This window comes from Stigmatopora argus, chromosome 14, assembly GCF_051989625.1.
Source record: "Stigmatopora argus isolate UIUO_Sarg chromosome 14, RoL_Sarg_1.0, whole genome shotgun sequence".
Taxonomy (NCBI): domain Eukaryota; kingdom Metazoa; phylum Chordata; class Actinopteri; order Syngnathiformes; family Syngnathidae; genus Stigmatopora; species Stigmatopora argus.
In genome coordinates this window covers 9,560,893-9,577,433 of record NC_135400.1, presented here as the reverse complement: position 1 = coordinate 9,577,433, position 16,541 = coordinate 9,560,893, and the positions used below count along the sequence as shown (strand labels likewise).

The 16,541-nt window shown below is 39.4% G+C and overlaps 2 protein-coding genes across 2 annotated transcripts in view; both read right to left on the bottom strand.

Moving 5' to 3' along the window:
• asic2 (acid-sensing (proton-gated) ion channel 2) overlaps nt 1–13,611 on the bottom strand; it is a 162,236-nt gene extending 148,625 nt beyond the window's left edge. Inside the window, exons 1-2 of the mRNA XM_077619171.1 lie at nt 13,466–13,611; nt 12,004–12,626 (exon numbers count right to left, since the gene is read on the bottom strand). Coding sequence (XP_077475297.1) covers nt 12,004–12,573 — 570 coding nt within the window. The 5' untranslated portion in view covers nt 12,574–12,626; nt 13,466–13,611. The remainder of the gene's footprint in view (nt 1–12,003; nt 12,627–13,465) is intronic.
• A 2,551-nt stretch (nt 13,612–16,162) lies between these two features.
• Nucleotides 16,163–16,541, bottom strand: part of hrob (homologous recombination factor with OB-fold) — a 7,802-nt gene continuing 7,423 nt past the window's right edge. The window contains exon 10 of the mRNA XM_077619164.1: nt 16,163–16,336. Within this exon, the coding sequence (XP_077475290.1) occupies nt 16,278–16,336 (59 nt within the window). The 3' untranslated portion in view covers nt 16,163–16,277. The remainder of the gene's footprint in view (nt 16,337–16,541) is intronic.

The window sequence follows — 16,541 nt, the reverse complement described above, 5'->3', positions numbered from 1 at the left end:
ATTCAGCAAATTGATGCAATCAAAGTTCAAGCTGTAAATTGGTTTCCTCGACTCGAAATTAATCACGTGGTAGTCCATAAAGTGCCGATTGTTATTCATCTCGGAATACACGCAGATGCATCATTCAACTTTTGATTTCCTTTTCTTCCTCCTCTTATAGTTTAGCTCTTTTGAGAATGATTGGATCAGACATGAGCAGGCCAGCCTTCTCACCGAGGAGGAGGTTTGATGTAGAAGTATGTTGCAAAATGCGCACATACAATGCGTGCACCGTTCTCAGATCTCCAAAAACAATAAAAGCTGTCTGCAGTATGCCCATAACTTGAAAAGCAAGTCTTTCATTAAAGTGACTATTTTCTACCCATTTTTATCTCAGAGATTTTCTATTATCACAGAACACCTCGCCACATCAAAAATCAACTATCTTGCCTTTACCACTTCAAGGCTTGGATTTACCAAATATATATGAAAAGTTCATAGTGCAGGAACAATAATTCAAACATGAATTGGGGGGGAAAAAGCCAAGCCACAATTGGAGAGTATTTTACTGGCCACAAGGGGCAGTGGCAGAGCTAAATAATAGTACGGAGAGTGTTTTCGAAGTCCAAATAATATTAAGCTGATAGCATAAAAACTCTGTACCTACAGCACGATTATTCGCCTATGGCGGTTGTTCTTGGAACCAATTGACCACGATAAAATAGGTATTACTGTGCTTCCAATTTTGGTCCATGTACACGCGTACTACACAGATATAGGTGATTCAATGACGTTATGCATGATTAGAGCATGCCATTACAAACCAAACTGGAAACTAGTTTGACACTATATGTACAGTTGAGAATAAATATTATGGATGTGGTTGCTACAGAGGGAACCCGAATGACGCTTTAAGCATACAATGTAGGTGTAAGGGAAGCGGTGGTTAAAAATAGGAGAGATGGGTGAGTGTGCAATTTGTTTGTCCTCTTTCTTTACTGAGACATCTGCTATCACACCAAAGGACAAGAATAGGAGCGAAGGACATTTTCCTCGAACAATGATAAAGCCATCCTACGCTGCTGTAATGATGTCGTCACCTTCACCTCGGGCTGACATTTAGCAGTGCGATTAATTGACACAACAACCGTAAACACGGGGGCGGAGATAGGCGAGAACCCGGCACGACTGTAAAACAAAGAGATATAAAAGCAAATGGGATGTGGTTACAGCTAATTGCAACGTTAACATGCGGGGCCGTGACCACACAGACTGGCCGGAGATGTATCGTCTAATTAGCATCTCGTTATGGGGTCGCATTGTGCTATCAGTCATTACGTTGGCTTCCACTATCTCACGCTAATTGGACACATCGGGAGGTCTGTTAACTAAGTGGTGGCCACCAGAAGGGCAAAAATGGGACTTTTACAACACGGTGAGACCAACTGAGAGTCAGGGTTTCCGAACAGGTACGGTTTTGTGGTGGTAGTGTGAAGGTCTGGGACGGATCTGCAACCTTCACACCTGCACAATGTACTGAGATAGATGGAATCACAAAATCTCCCTTTAACCAGAATATCTAGAATTGTTTAGCGATCAGTTTACTAACTCAAGATGAAACACACTTTGGTTGTGGAGCAGAATAATGATCCAAAAGCTACCATTACCAATGAGGTCTTAGAGAGAGGAATAGTAAAAATCGAATCTACAATCAAACAGCATTAAAAAAGCTGTTCATGCCCAAAAAACAGACAGTGTTGCTGAACTGCAACAACTGCGTACAGACGATTGGGCCAAAATATCTCCACATAATTGAGAAAGGCTCATTGACAGTTACAGAAATCACTTTTCTGTGGAGAAATTTCATGCACAGTTAACAATATCCTTTGTCATCTGACAAAATCTCACCAGATATTGCACCCCCAGTTGAGCATCCATAGGCTGTGTTCAACTAGCTGGAATATGTGATTCCAATTGGATTCTTTCTCCAATGCGATTTTTGAGGCTGACTGTTCACACTATTTTTTACCCAAATCAGATCTGGGCCTGTGCAGACTGGGCCATACGCAATATTAACAAATCTGACAGGCTGCTGTGGCAACCAAGGTGTCATCCAGCGTAGAGTGACGTGCCAGTTTGAACAAGACCTCGGAATCTGTACTGAAAGGGATTTCATTCTCATATACACTTAGAATCGGCTGTTAACCAACAAGAGAGTTTCCAGAACGGCGCATTGCCATGTTGGTAAACGCTAACCCTCGCAGTCAACATCTGGCTATGACAAGTCACTGCAACATTGTGTGCACAATGTAGGATCACGGGGTGTTTATCTAGGTCACCCATGTGCTGTCAAAAATAGCCCGCCTCCCCCAAAGCCATCTTCCGGGGAAAGATGGTCTAGTATGGCCAAAAAGTAGCATCCCCACATCTCTTTGTGGTCTTTGCATTTTAAAAATAAAAAAGCTTAACAGAGTGCACCACACTTCACTTTGTGGAAATTTGCATTCCTGAAGTGCTGGCGAAATAAGTTGACGATAATTGTTTTGCGCAGGAGTGAAGATAGCATCGGGCTAATAGCGACAAAGAGACTCCCCCTCCTCCTGCGAGTTGGCCTACAGCTCAGCAGACACTTAGAACACATTAAAATATCATAAAAATAGTGCCACAGTGTTGACTTTCAAGGTTGCCAGCCAGAGGACGAGGTGATAATGAGCTTTAAAATGAGAAAAGCTATTACATCTAACAGCTGCTTCTAATACTGGTTTTATAATCAAGAACCCATGGTTCAGTCCCGGCAAGTCACATTTTATGTCTCTAATGCCTTCTGTATGAAATCAAATGAATAAAACAGTGAGTCTTTTTATGTAAGTCACTACGGACTTCATTTACGTTGGACTTGGCGGGCTTATGTTTTTTAAGAACGTAGTTTCCCACGTGATGTGATAATATCAAAAGCAAATGTTGCTTCAGTTGGAGCAGAGCTACTGCAGCTACGTATTCGATTCTCTCTGACAATACGGAGCGTCTATTAATCTAAAGGTCAGACTTTGGGTAGTCAATTTATTTTAAAGAGAGTGATCACATCTCCACCTTATCGACACAGTCTGCATCCTATATGCCATGCATCCTCATGAGAGAAATGGGGGTGCCGCAGACTATCCTAGATTACTTTAAGCGAGAGGTGAGATAGACTCTAAACTGGCCCAGACCAGAGGGCCAATTTTGAGGCCATTTGATATTCAGATTTTTTTTTTTGTTCAATTGTTACATAGCTATGAATGTGATAGTAACCATAGTTCATAGTCTATGGAGCTGTGACAACCTGGACCAAGAAGAACTTATCTCGTAATTGGCTGATGGTGGAAGGCGGGGCATCTTTTGTAAACAAAGGATCAAAACAACCTTTTGAGGCTGGCCCTCGATTTTCAAAATTGGGATAACTTTTTAGTTATAGATAGTACGTAGATAGTTTTGAACCTCATAATTGCTTTTTGTCCCATTATTAACTTTAATATTAGAGCGCCAAAAAATATTTTTTTCATCTGCCACCGATCCACTATAAATGACAGATTATCAAACATTAAATTCCGCCTTTGCAAACGTGTTCCAATTTAGGAATCAATTGGAATGATATATACTTGGCAATGAAAGTCATGCAGGCACTTCCATCATAAAGAGCTTTAGCACATTTACAATATAAACACTCATTCCCTGAGCGGAGGGTCAAAAGGTTAAAGCAATCATTTACTTAAGAAAAGACAATTACAAAGATTCGCTCCTGTGGCTGGCAAAATAAATGTGGGGGGGGGTCGATAATTCTGCAATTAAGACTGGCATAAGGCTCAAAAAAGTCATTTCGGTCAAAAGTGTCAAACATTTCATTCTTGTCACTTGTCACATTAGCCGCTAAAGTGATAAACGTGTCGAGAAGGCCAGCAACACACTGAATGTGCAGTGTCACTTTGTGAGGAGAGATGATGTATCAATTTACCACCATCTGACTCAGCCATAAAATCTTTGACACCTTACTACTATCGAAGGAAAAAAATATTTTAAAGCATATACAGTACTGCTTCGAAGACTTTTGGAAAACTATCTATTAGGCGTTGAGGTCATCATTTTGGGTTATCATTTATAACAAGGGTGTCAGACTCGGGTTGGTTCGCGGGACGCTTTAACGTCAACTTGATTTCACGTGGGCCGGACCATTTTAGATATAATATTTAGATTTTTTTTCATAAATGGATTAAAAGAACTGGATTAAAAGCCCTGAATATTCAGTTTTTTATAGATCTAAAACAATGTTTATTTTAGCTTTTTTTTAAATATATTTTTAGATTTTACAAAATGATTTTTGAACTAAAAACACAGACAATTTTGATTAAAAAATTACAATTATTGATTTACAAGGGGGAAAATCAGAAAATGTAATATACATCTATACTCTTCATTTTAATTCGATCCTAGAACAGAAAGTCGGCACTCATGATTTACTTTCCCGGGCCACACAAAATGGGGGCCAGCTTTGGCCCCCGAGCCACCACTTTGACACGTGATTTATAAGTTCATTACATCTAAGTGGTGTATAAAACTAAGGTAAAGTCCCTGCATGTTATTCAAGTGTACTCCTGGACATTTTTTAAGAAATCTGCACCCCCATAAAAAATGGCTGGAAAAAGCTCATATCTCAAATGATGTAAATCAGGTCACTCGTATCTCAAGGCACTACTGAATGTCAGTTAGAAAAAAAAACAAGGCTAACAAACATTGGAATGCTAAGACATGTAAAGACACATTGGACACTATTAACTATTAATTCTCAGATGTTGAATGGACGGCTAAAAGGATTCCCGTGTATTCCAGCGCGGAGTGACGACCCTGCGTCCCGTCTAGTCTTGGAACAACCTCACCTTTCATTTATCTGCCCGCTCAAGCAGCGCAATGGCCAGATGCAATTTTGTAGCGCATGTCCAGCTCCTGAGCGAGACAGCATTGGATGATTTTATAAGCATACTGCAGCACTGTACAAATGGCCTCCCATTTTAAATAGCATGTGATAAAAATGGAGGTTAATATAGACTTCAGTCCTTGTAGAATCCAGTCATGCAACTGGCACACATAAAAAAGAAAATGCTGTTAAACAAGACGAAGTTTACGAGACATTCTTAATGTCCACCGGTCGCGCCGTCCTGCAGAGAAGTGTGAAAAACTCCACTGATTAGTCGGCCTGTTTGAGGTCAGGCTTTTACACCAACTCGTTGGAAATGTTATTGTTATATTCTTATGTGGGCGAGAAAATCAATGGCAAAGTGCCGCAGGGAGCTCGACGCAAACATAAGTGTTAAGTAAGTGTGATTCTAAGAACTTGGCAGCAATAAAATTCATATACCAAGGATAGCATTCATTTCTATTTCCATCGCAACGTGATGGAACATTGTGTTCAGGGTAAGCTTAATCTAAACTATGTCAAAATTACCTTTTCAAAGGAGTGGAAATATTCTAGAAGGTTTCTTTTCTTTAAGATGTAAACTTCTTCCAAATTGAAAAGTAATGAGTAATATTCTTTATGTATTGAAATGCATTTACTATGTGTTTAAAAAGTGTTGTATGTTAAAACGGTGTGAGAGGGGTTAAACTATACAGTAATGCCTTGACATACGAGTGTCCCAACATACGAGAAATTTGAGAGGTGCGGAAAATTCCGAGCAAATTTTTGCCTTGACATATGAGACAAATTTGACACACGAGTCCTTTTCAAGCTGTGCAGTGATGTTCGTGACGAGATGGAGAGGCTTATTTTAATATGGATAAAGGAGAAACAGTTAGCAGAATCTGCGAGGACTTTAAAGTAACGCAAGCAGCTGAGAAAGGGGATACTTCGACATAAGCCGAAACCTTCAACGCGAGTAGTGGTTGGTTCGTTACTTTAAAAAACGAACTGGGGATACACTCGTTTGTGAAGCAAGGAGCAGCAGCTAGTTCCGACTCAAAAGCCGCGGCGGAATACATTAACACCTTTGCTTCGGTTATAGCACAACAATGTTACATCCATTTTTAAGTGTGTATAATAATTGAAGTTCATTTGTTAATGTTTATTTTATGTTACAGTGTTAGAAAAGTGTAGCGAACCGAACGTGTCTGTTAGCCTCTACCGTCTATCTCAAAGGTAAAAACTCCGTATGATATTGTACACAATGTCACATTTTATTGCAGATCATAACCACTAGTTAGGTATTTGTTATTTTGTGAGCGTAGGTGTTGAAATAGAACAATTAAAAACATGTATTTGCATGTAATATCCTATTTTAGGGTTTTTTTCAGAGGGTGGGAACAAAGTAATTTGTATTTAGTTATTTTAAATGGGAAAAATTGATTTGAGATACGAGTAAATTGACATATGAGCTCAGTCCCGGAACGCATTAAGCCTGTATGTCAAGGTATTGCTGTATGAAAAATGAAAATGGTCTCTCCATAAGGTTCTGCTTCTAATTCATTCCTCCTTCGAAGGAGGTTGATTGCACAAGTGGTCTATAATGCTTCATAGGGTGTGATTTAATCATTTAAAATGTTTTAAAACTCAAACTTTTCGGTGTAAGTAATCTTTTTGTATTATGTCACCAATTGGACAGGGGTCTGGAAAATCCTACAATGAAGCTCAGAGCACAAATACTATAAATGTTATTCATCCAGCAGCTCCTTGCAATTTGTAATGCGCCCAGAATCCGAGCAGCCGCTCTCTGAATATTGGACGCCTGCAAAATCCACTAGAGACAGCAAAAACAGGAACGGCACGTCGGGAACCAGATTTTGAATTCATGGCAGACGTTTTTTTTTTTATCCCAAACGGGACATTTGCCAGGATTTGAGGTGGATGCCATCCTATCGAGTGGTGCATTCGCCCTCTTTCATCCATCTCTTTTAGTTCTAGATTAATAATTTTGAGGCTCAGAGCACATAGGTAAAGAGGGCCGCAAAATAAAATTAACATGACGCATGCAGACATTTGGTTGGAGCCAATCCAACTTCTACAAAATGTTACTGCAAATTTGCTACAAGTGACAGATATATTGAAAGAATATACAGGGTGTCCCAAAAAATGTATGCACACTAAAAATAATTGAAATTTGGTGTTTAATTAGACTTTTATTATTTCAAAAGTGTGAGAATATTTAATAGAATCGCACACATTATGAAACAATTCTCTTGGTATTTGGGTGCATTCATGCTCAATGGCATCTCTTAATTCAGCAATTGTTGCAGGTTTCGTAGCGTAAACTTTTAGATATCCCCATAGGAAAAAAAATCGAGTGCTGTGAGGTCAGGTGAACGGGGAGGATATCCAACAAAACCTCTTCGTCCAATCCAAAGGACCTAGCATCGCGATGGTAATGTGGGGGTGCACCATCTTGCTGAAAATAAACCTCTTCATCTTCAAAATCGTCTCTAATGCATGGCATAACAGATTGTTGCAGCAAGTTCAATAAATGGGACCGGTTACAGTTGCGTCAAAAAAGAATGGTCCAATTAATCCTCTTGATGATAAACCACACCATACAGTAATTCCCGGTAAATTGACATGATGGTCGACGGTACACGGTCGATTGGTCGCCGGTCTTTTGGTCGCCCGGAAGGTTATTGATAATTACCATTTAAATCGTTGCTCAAATTCCCTAAATACAAACTGCGAATTACTATTTAGTCATACTTAATGCCCTAGTAATTATTAGGCTAAAGAAAAGCTCCAAATTTCCCGGACTTTTATTGTTTTTTGTTGGAGAACTTGTTAAGACCCTGACTGACGTAGCTTCTTAAAGGGACAACGCATGTACATACAAACTCTTATACACTCACACATCGGCTCAGTGAAACTGCTCATGGCCATTGTTAGCTTTTATTGATGCGTAGACCGTGTTATTTTACCTTGTTTTGTCGCCGGTCTTTTGGTCGTCGGTCTTTTGGTCACCGGTCTTTTGGTCGCCCATTGTCGCGGTCGGGGCGACCAAAAGACCGCGACCAAAAGACCGGCGACCAATCGACCGCACACGACGATTGACAGCAACATGTGGATTCTCAGGTGCCCAATAGGTACAATTATGGCGGTTAAATGTTACAAAAATGATACTTGTAAATATTCTCACACTTTTGAAATAATAAAACTCTAATTAAACACCATGTTTACAATTATTTTTAATGTGCATAGCTTTTTTGGGACACCCTGTATATGTATTTTGTCCATTCACGAGGGAAGGCAGCAAATAAGAGATTTTGAGTTTAGTGCTTCGACACAAGTGTCACATTGACGGAAAGAAGGCACATCGTCCTGACGCCAATGCCGATGGATGTCCACGGTGCTAGCCACAGGTGGGAGCACCAGAGGGACAGTTTGACATTTAAAAGGCCTTGAGAAGACTCAAAAGTCACTTTTGTGTCTTAGCTGAGATAACTGACAATAATAATCCCAAAAGGAAGAAAGAGTCATGCATTTTTCGGATTAAAAACCGCAACTTTTTTCTATTTTATCATTGCGTAGTTGTTCGTCTTATGCACTCCCAAAGAAGCCGAAGGCTAATTCTTCTTCTTCTTCGAGAGCATGACCGTCAGCAAACATCAAGAAGAGCATGACTGCATCTACAATATTTGAGTGTGTGGGGGCATGTGTTTGTTTTTGGAACCTTTCCACTAAGCAGTCAATATATAAAAGTAATAAAAGTATGAGATACGGATCCAGATAAAACCAAATCAATGGGTCTGTGGTGTTTACCACCACTGGCATCATCATCCACAAAATGTATCATCAGTCTGTGCGTACGTATTTGTGTGTACCAAGTTCAAGTGTCTTCTGTTCGAGGCACATTAAAAAGCACCTTTGTTGAAAGTAAAAATAAACAAAAACTGTTAACGCCAACGGGAAGTCTACGATAAACCCGCCCACTAATTGCATTCCACTCGAAATCAGCTAGTGTCCCGAACGAATTAATGAGCAGCTAATTTGCAAAATACCAGAGGCAAAGAGCTATCGGCTTAACATTCGGTCTCAGAGCGATTCAGTTGCAAAGAAAAAAATGGTGGTGCCCACACTGGGATATCTTAAAGGCTAATTCAGAAGTTTCTAAACAATAAAGACCAGGATATTTTTGAATGGCAGAACCGGAATGACTGAAAAGATCCAGTTGGGGATTGTGAATACAGTGGAGAAGTTGATAAAAAGTACCTTTGTCTTATACTGCTGTAAATAATCTTACAGTCTTACACTTTCTGGTTTTCTGTGAACAAAGAGACAAATATTCCAACCCTTGTCAATGGGCAAGATTAAATTGGGATTATTCAACGATACAGTAGGTATGTTTAGTACCAAGATTGGTGAAGGAAAGAATTAGAGAATATTTCAAGTCACCACCTTATTTTAAACACTTGTTTCATCATCTGTGACCTAGGTTTGGATTAATACCTATTTTAATAGACCAACATGCACTCTTACCCGTAATTCTACTGTCAACACCGCATCTAATCTAAACAACAAAAGAATGTAATCTAACAATTTAGGGCAAACGGCATCAGTCACACAAAGAACCACCGAATGATCGGCACGCTCATTTATTAACCATAATAGTACTCCAGGCTATATCTGGCATGAACGTGATTATGGCAAGTAAATCCTTAAACGAACACGAAGACATCATTTGAATTCCCGTCACATCTAGTTTGGAATCAACTGTCTGTTGAGATGTAAATTCCCTAAAGTTTCTGCGGGAGCGCCATCTTTTTTTGACAGACACTTCACACATTGGGGCTATCGCAGTTGGAAAGACGACTAAAATTGCTGCTTAAACCATTTACCGGGTTTTCTCTGTTACGCTGCCTCGGGGAGACAACATGGAAGGGGTTTGTTTACTCGTGGTGGCATAAGAGGAAGTTCGGCTTTTGCCAAAGGGAAGCACGTTTGAAGTCATGATGACTTGTTTTATTCATCACGTATGCAAGGTAGGTGCTAGTTTTTTCCTAATAAGTAATATGTTGAATTGTGGTTTGCTTTCAATTAAAGGATTATACTCATCTCATCTCATATTTTGAGCTTTATCCTCACTAGGGTCGTGGGGGGGTGCTGGAGCCGAGCAGAGCACAATGATTATACTTGTACTGGATTTTTTTATTTATTGTAATTTTACTATTTTACATTTTGAAATGAATTTAAGCTAAGGATAGCTCACTTTACCATACATATTTCCTCACATAGGGCGCACTAAGTCTAAACTTTTCCCCAAAGTGGACAGGGTGCCCAATCAGTCGGTAAGGCTTTTGTATGCACTAAATTCAAGATTCTGTAGATGTCACTGTATGACACTGACAGCTTAACTCTCTAAGTACATTGCTTGCTGACGTGCTATATTTAAATAGTGAAAAGGCAGACGTCTGAAAGGGGAATGCACGTGTACATATCATGCTTAAAGCATGACAATATTGGCAGTCGATGATGATGTTTTCTTCTACTACCAGTGACCAAGCCGAAATGGGTAAAAGGAGATCAGTTTTACAAAACACGTACTTAAAATAATCCTGTGCAAAAGTTGTTATACGGCGTACACCATTTGAAATGATCAAAAAATGTATAAAACGTATACGTTGACAGGTATGCATTACTGTACTGGATGGCGACTAAGAAAAGCTCGATAAAACTAGTGTTTTAGTCAAGAAGAAGCATGTTGATAACAACGTAAGGTGACACTCACACAGTGCATTTGTGCAAAAGTGGGGAAATGACATGACAGTCACGACAGGCGGTCCCCTCTAGTTTTGGTATATTTTTTTAGCATCCGCAGAGGAGGTGAAGGTGCGTCGCTACGGTAAAGAGAGGCAACCAGCCAGAAGCGGCTGCAGCAACAGGCGGCGAGACAGAACGAGGCCCTTCGTAGCTTCTCTTGTCAAGTCGATTACCAACAGAATTTCGAGCAAGGACCACGACATCCAAGATGGCCGCTAAGGGAAACAGGCGGGGACTCGCCTGGCCACATGGGCTAACCGCCAGAGAAGAGGCCAAGCCAACTGTCAAAATGAGTCAAAACTGGAAACTAGCACTTAGGAACAGTGAATAAAATCTGACTCTAGGGGCTGCATTGATGTTAAATGGCAAACTTTCCATCAGAATTGTGTCAGTTGAACATTGTAATGTAAACATTGACGTTGGATTTTTTTGTCAAAGTCTGTTTAAACGTATAATAATATTATCACATGGTCATCCCTCCAGCTAAAAGTCTTACCTTATTGGCAAAGTTGTCTCCGTTCAGCATCCAATTCGATGCTTGTTAATTAGATAAGTTGGAAGAGGTCTTAAGACATCATTTGGTTGGTTTACCAATTGTTTTAAACTCTCTTTTTGGCAATAGGGTCCAAAAAATAACTGAAGTGCAGCATTTTTTTCGGCGCATTTCTAAAGGGCCCATCGGCAATGCCAAATATTTCAGTTCAAAAGCGTCAAAAACAAAGGATGAGGTCTACAAAACTTTCCAAAAAGGATTTCAGAAGAAGCTTACTTAAGACTTCCAAGAGCCACTGCAAAGTATATAGAATGTATTTACTGAGTTGTATGCCTAGAGAAAGTAATTCTACCTTTCACTGCACATAGTTGGTCTTTTGCTTTTGAAGAAACTCACAAAGAGGTTTTTGCGCAAAACTATCAACACTTATGAAAACTTTTCCGACAAAGAAACAACTCTGAAAATGAAGGATTTCAGAAACGGCGATAAATGAATCGGCTGAGACCGAGTCGAAGGAGGCAACAAGTGGGTGTTTTGAGTGCACATGTGAGCTTTTGTTCCAACATGGCAGTTTAGCAGAATGTACCAGAAGAGACAAATGAGGATTTTTAAACCGAGCAAGGTGGCAAGGGGACATACATAAAGGGATGGCAAGGACAAAGCATTGGAGGCCGAAGCGTGGGAGGCTAAGGTGTGCTTTCGATCTATGAAGAGGGAACTAACGGTTCTGGGAATTTAGCTGACATTTTCAATAGAAGAAAAGCGTACTCACAGTTTGGAAGTCTTGGTGGCCGCATTCCTGGCCTTGGTAGCGACAATATAGCATCATCTCCTGGAGGTCGTGACCAACGCGTTCCACAAACTCCCGCATGCTGAAAGCCTTGGGCTTGTACGCCGTGAAGTTGGAACGTTCCCGCAGGAAGTCCAGTACATCAGGCTCGGCGAGGTGCGCTTGAGGAATGTTCAGGTGGACGTCCAGCAGCGCCAGCAGCTCGCCGGCATGGTAGAGGTCATTGCGCGTCAGGCGTCCAAAGCGGTAGGCGTTGAGGTTGCACACCGTGACCGCGGGGAAGACCAGGCTGCCCGACACCACCGCGTCCACGCTGGTCACGTGGGGAAAAGACAGGAAGTAGGCCAAACGTTCGGCGCTCTCCAGGGCCAGCAGGGCCATGCAGGTTAAGAATGCCGCCGCCCACAAGAGGCGCCGCGCAATCCCGGCGCCACCAGAGTAGGGGAAGACGAAGCGGAGGCCGTGCAAGGTGCTGCCGAACGCGAAGGCCCGCCACGAAGCGGGACGCAGGCTGGAGCTCTCCCGGCTGCCGAGGCTCTCTTTCAAGTCCATTGTCCGCGGGGGTGCCGTCGCTTTGGTTTTCCCCGCTGCTTCCACACCTGCACCTGAAATACATATGTAGTCAGATTAAGGTAGGATATACGTTGAGCAGAATGTACAGTGAATTTCTCCAGTTGCGATATTACATTTTTACAATTAAACATACTTGAATAAAATACAATATGAATCAAATTACACTATTATCAAAATTAAAAATTGAAAATGATCCTAAACTTAATTTTAAAAAAACGGATCAGGGGCGAACTTAAATTATTTGATTGAAGTGGGGAATAAAATCTAACAGAAATAAAATAACTTTATAGATAAAATAAATACAATTGAACACATTGAACGTATAAACTGAAAGAACTTTTTTGAAAAAATTGAATAATGCAGTTAATCGGCTGGGATGGGCTCTAGCACCCCGCTATCCGCAAGATTTTAATATTTTTTTCATATTAAATAAAATAACTTTAAATCATACATTTGAAGTGGTAGGTAACTAAGTAAGCAAAATAAAGAAATATACTTTAAATAATTTAATAAGACCAAAAAAAATTTAAAAATGAAAAAAAAACATTAGCATGTCCTGTATTGAGTCAGAAAATTTAACTTCATTCAAATTAAAACTCCACGAAATAAATTAAAAAACAAGATATACGGAATCACTTAAACTTTAAAACACAAGTGAAAAAAAAAGTTTAAAACGGCTATTGAAAAAGTCCGGCAAATTAAACTAAAAACTAAAAAGTACATCTAAATAACTGCCATTAAAAAAAAATACATATATTTATATATAACTAAATGAAAAAAATACTACTACCAAAGAATGACAGGTGAAATTTGTACAGCTCTACCAAACATCCTCTTCCCATTCCATCCCCAACGCATCGCACACACTAACCAGCTTTCGTCTTCAGCCTAGCGAGGAAACATTCGGCGTGAGGGTTCGAGAGGAGAAGCTGGACGAGCTGTTAATAATCAAAGCCGCCGTTTAGTCTCGCGCGCCCATCCAAACTCCTCCCGTCGTCCTCCGTCCGGCTACATCCGCTCTACCGCCTCTTTCCTGCTCATCTGTGGCAGCGCCTGACAACGGCGAGAAAGAGAGAGAGCGAGAGGAGAGTGAGTGAGTGAGTGAGTGAGAAAGAGGAAAGGAGGAGGGAGGAAATGAAGGCTGGTTCTCTACCTCGCCTCCCTCACATGCACTTCCACATCCCATCACTCCGTATAAACACGGGCAGACGGATGGGAAGTGGCCAACAAGACGTAGGCTGACTAACAGATGGATGCATGCACGGTGGTTCATCCAAGAAGAGGAAAATGTGTGTTTTGTTTTGTTTTTTGCTTTTTTTTCATTGGGAAGTGAGGCAGAAGTGAGGCGACCAAAAAAGAAACTTGCGAAGAGGGGGGGGGGGAAAAAAGGAAAGCGTGGTCAGAGATAGCACGCCATCATTCACACACGATTGGATACGACACAAACATCCTTCTAGTTAGAGTCGCAATATAAAAAAATGAGGGTGGAGAAACGGGTTATTAAAAAAATATGGAAATGACATGCTCACAAAATATCAATTCAGTTGAAATAACCCAAAAATAAAAAATGCTGAAATCTCATCCCGAGACAACAGGTGGCGCTGTAAGCCACAGATAAAATTGGGTGTTAAAAGGACAATTCAACAAAATGAAAAATATTAAGCGAACGCAAAATTTGATTTAAATGATTATACATTTAAAAAAAAATATGAATAACAAAAAGTAAATGTCATTAGAAAACTAAAATAAAACAATTGAACAACATCTAAGATAAACTGTTCGGAAAATGATTGATTTTAAACATTGCCAAAAAACGTACAAAACATTGTATAATGCACTTGATGGTAAACTAAACAATTCATTGACAGACATTGAAGATAAATATTCAATTAAATCAAATTAAAGTACTTCTGAGAATGATCAAACCTATTAAGGCCATATTTCACTCTTTAAAACGGAAAACATTTTACATTTAACTAACAAGGCAAGCATTTACAGTTTAAAAACTACATTTCTGCAGGGTGAAATCTGATTCTGTAGCATCTTTGTGTTCTTACTACCCGCGGAACAAACTCCACTTTTCATAAAAAAAGTTTCCAGCCCATGCCGATTCCATTAGAATTTTTTGTTACGTCAAACAAGTCCACATTCACATGATTATTTAATCAAAATGTAGCCGTGAGCAAAATTCCTGCCCAACATTGATTTTTTTTGTGGCTCTTTGAAAGCAACTCAAGTGCATTGACGTCATGTCGACACATTGCAGATTGCTAGTTTAAAAATAATATTAAAACATTTGGAACATTTTTGTGTGTGACCCCGTTTAAAAAGCGGTTGAATAATTGAACAATCTGCTTCTGATTTCAAAAGCTATCATTCAAAAAAACAGAACTACGATGACTTTTTAGTGAAACAGCCTTAACAAATCATGTAAACCTAATAAAATTTTCACAGGGAGGGCTCAAGATCTCGCTCTTTTCTTATATATTTTTTTCTGCTTAGAGAGGACACAAATTAAGGCTATGTGTAAACGGTAGGGCATTGGAAAGTTTAGTTCACCTTGAAAAATTAAAACTGATTTTTTTAATACATAAAGAAATCCTAATTTATTGCAGGGATGAGAACATTAGCTTTCCTCGAGGGATTCAATCTAACGGAAGATGAAAATAATTATATAATGTGTCAAATTAGGATCAGTGTGTGGCTGTGTAACGATTAATTACACTTGCTGACTGTATTTGAATGGATTGTGAAGCATCATTAGAAGTAATTATGCACCTAATTTGCATATGGAGCAGAGAAGAGGGTTTTAAGCTTGAAAGAAAATTCTTAAAACTTATTATAAAAACTGACATTTCATTTTGCCGTTTCAATGAATGAGTTTCTCGCCATTCGTAAAGCGCATGACGTGCATCAATTTACTGCACACGTGATTAGATGATCTTCTTTTAACATTGTAGTTATTTATTAATGTTTCTTGTTTTATTTATGAATTTGATGAATAATGGATGTGTCTGAAGCAGTTTACTGGTGGAGTGCAATAAATATATGGGCTAAGAAAAAATAACATTTTGAGAAAAATAAAACATTTCAAGTGTGCAGTAAAAAAATACAGTACATTGTAGTATTTCATCTTAAAGTTAAATAAAGTGCAACTCGGCAAATCCCTGTAGAGAAACATCAAAAATAATGTACCTTAATATTAAATAAAACTCAAGAGTAATCAACAATTGCAAAAAAAAAAGACAATTTGAATATGTAATTAATTGTTTTATGTACCACAAGAAGTAACCCACCTACCTCTGGTAGTACTCGTAAGCCTACATTGAAAAAAAGATGCCTTGTACCTCTTTTTAGTTGATAGCTAGATGACCGGGCACAAACACCAAAGACACAAAAAATGGTATAAAACATTAAAATGACCGAGTTTTCATAATGTGTTTTTCCAAGGTTTTTGAATGCATCTTGCAAAATGCTCCCTGCTGGTGCAAAGGTCACCCCTGCGCATAAATGCTTAGATATGTCAAACATAAAACATGACACAGTAAAAAGTTTGAGATGTATTTGTCTTTACTAATACCAAAAGGAAAAGCAACTTAGAATAGCTTTCAACAGCAACACATTTTCCTATTTTGCATGTTTCTTAACATTAATAAGCTAACATAAAAGGAGCTAATGATGCATTAGATTCCGGCAAAGCCTGCGTCCTCGGGGAGTGCCGCCAGGAGCTCATCCAGGTCATCTGCAAAGACAGGCAAATGTTTGTATGTTTTTATGTGCAATATTTGGGAGACAATTTCAAGAAATTAAGACTGTAATAATACACACATCAAAATCCCACAACTGCCTCGCTATGTACGATAATGGATCAAAAAATACTCCTTCAAGCCTGGCTTCAACCGAAATTTGTATTCACATTTGCTGGTATCTCGCAACAAAACAAGCTA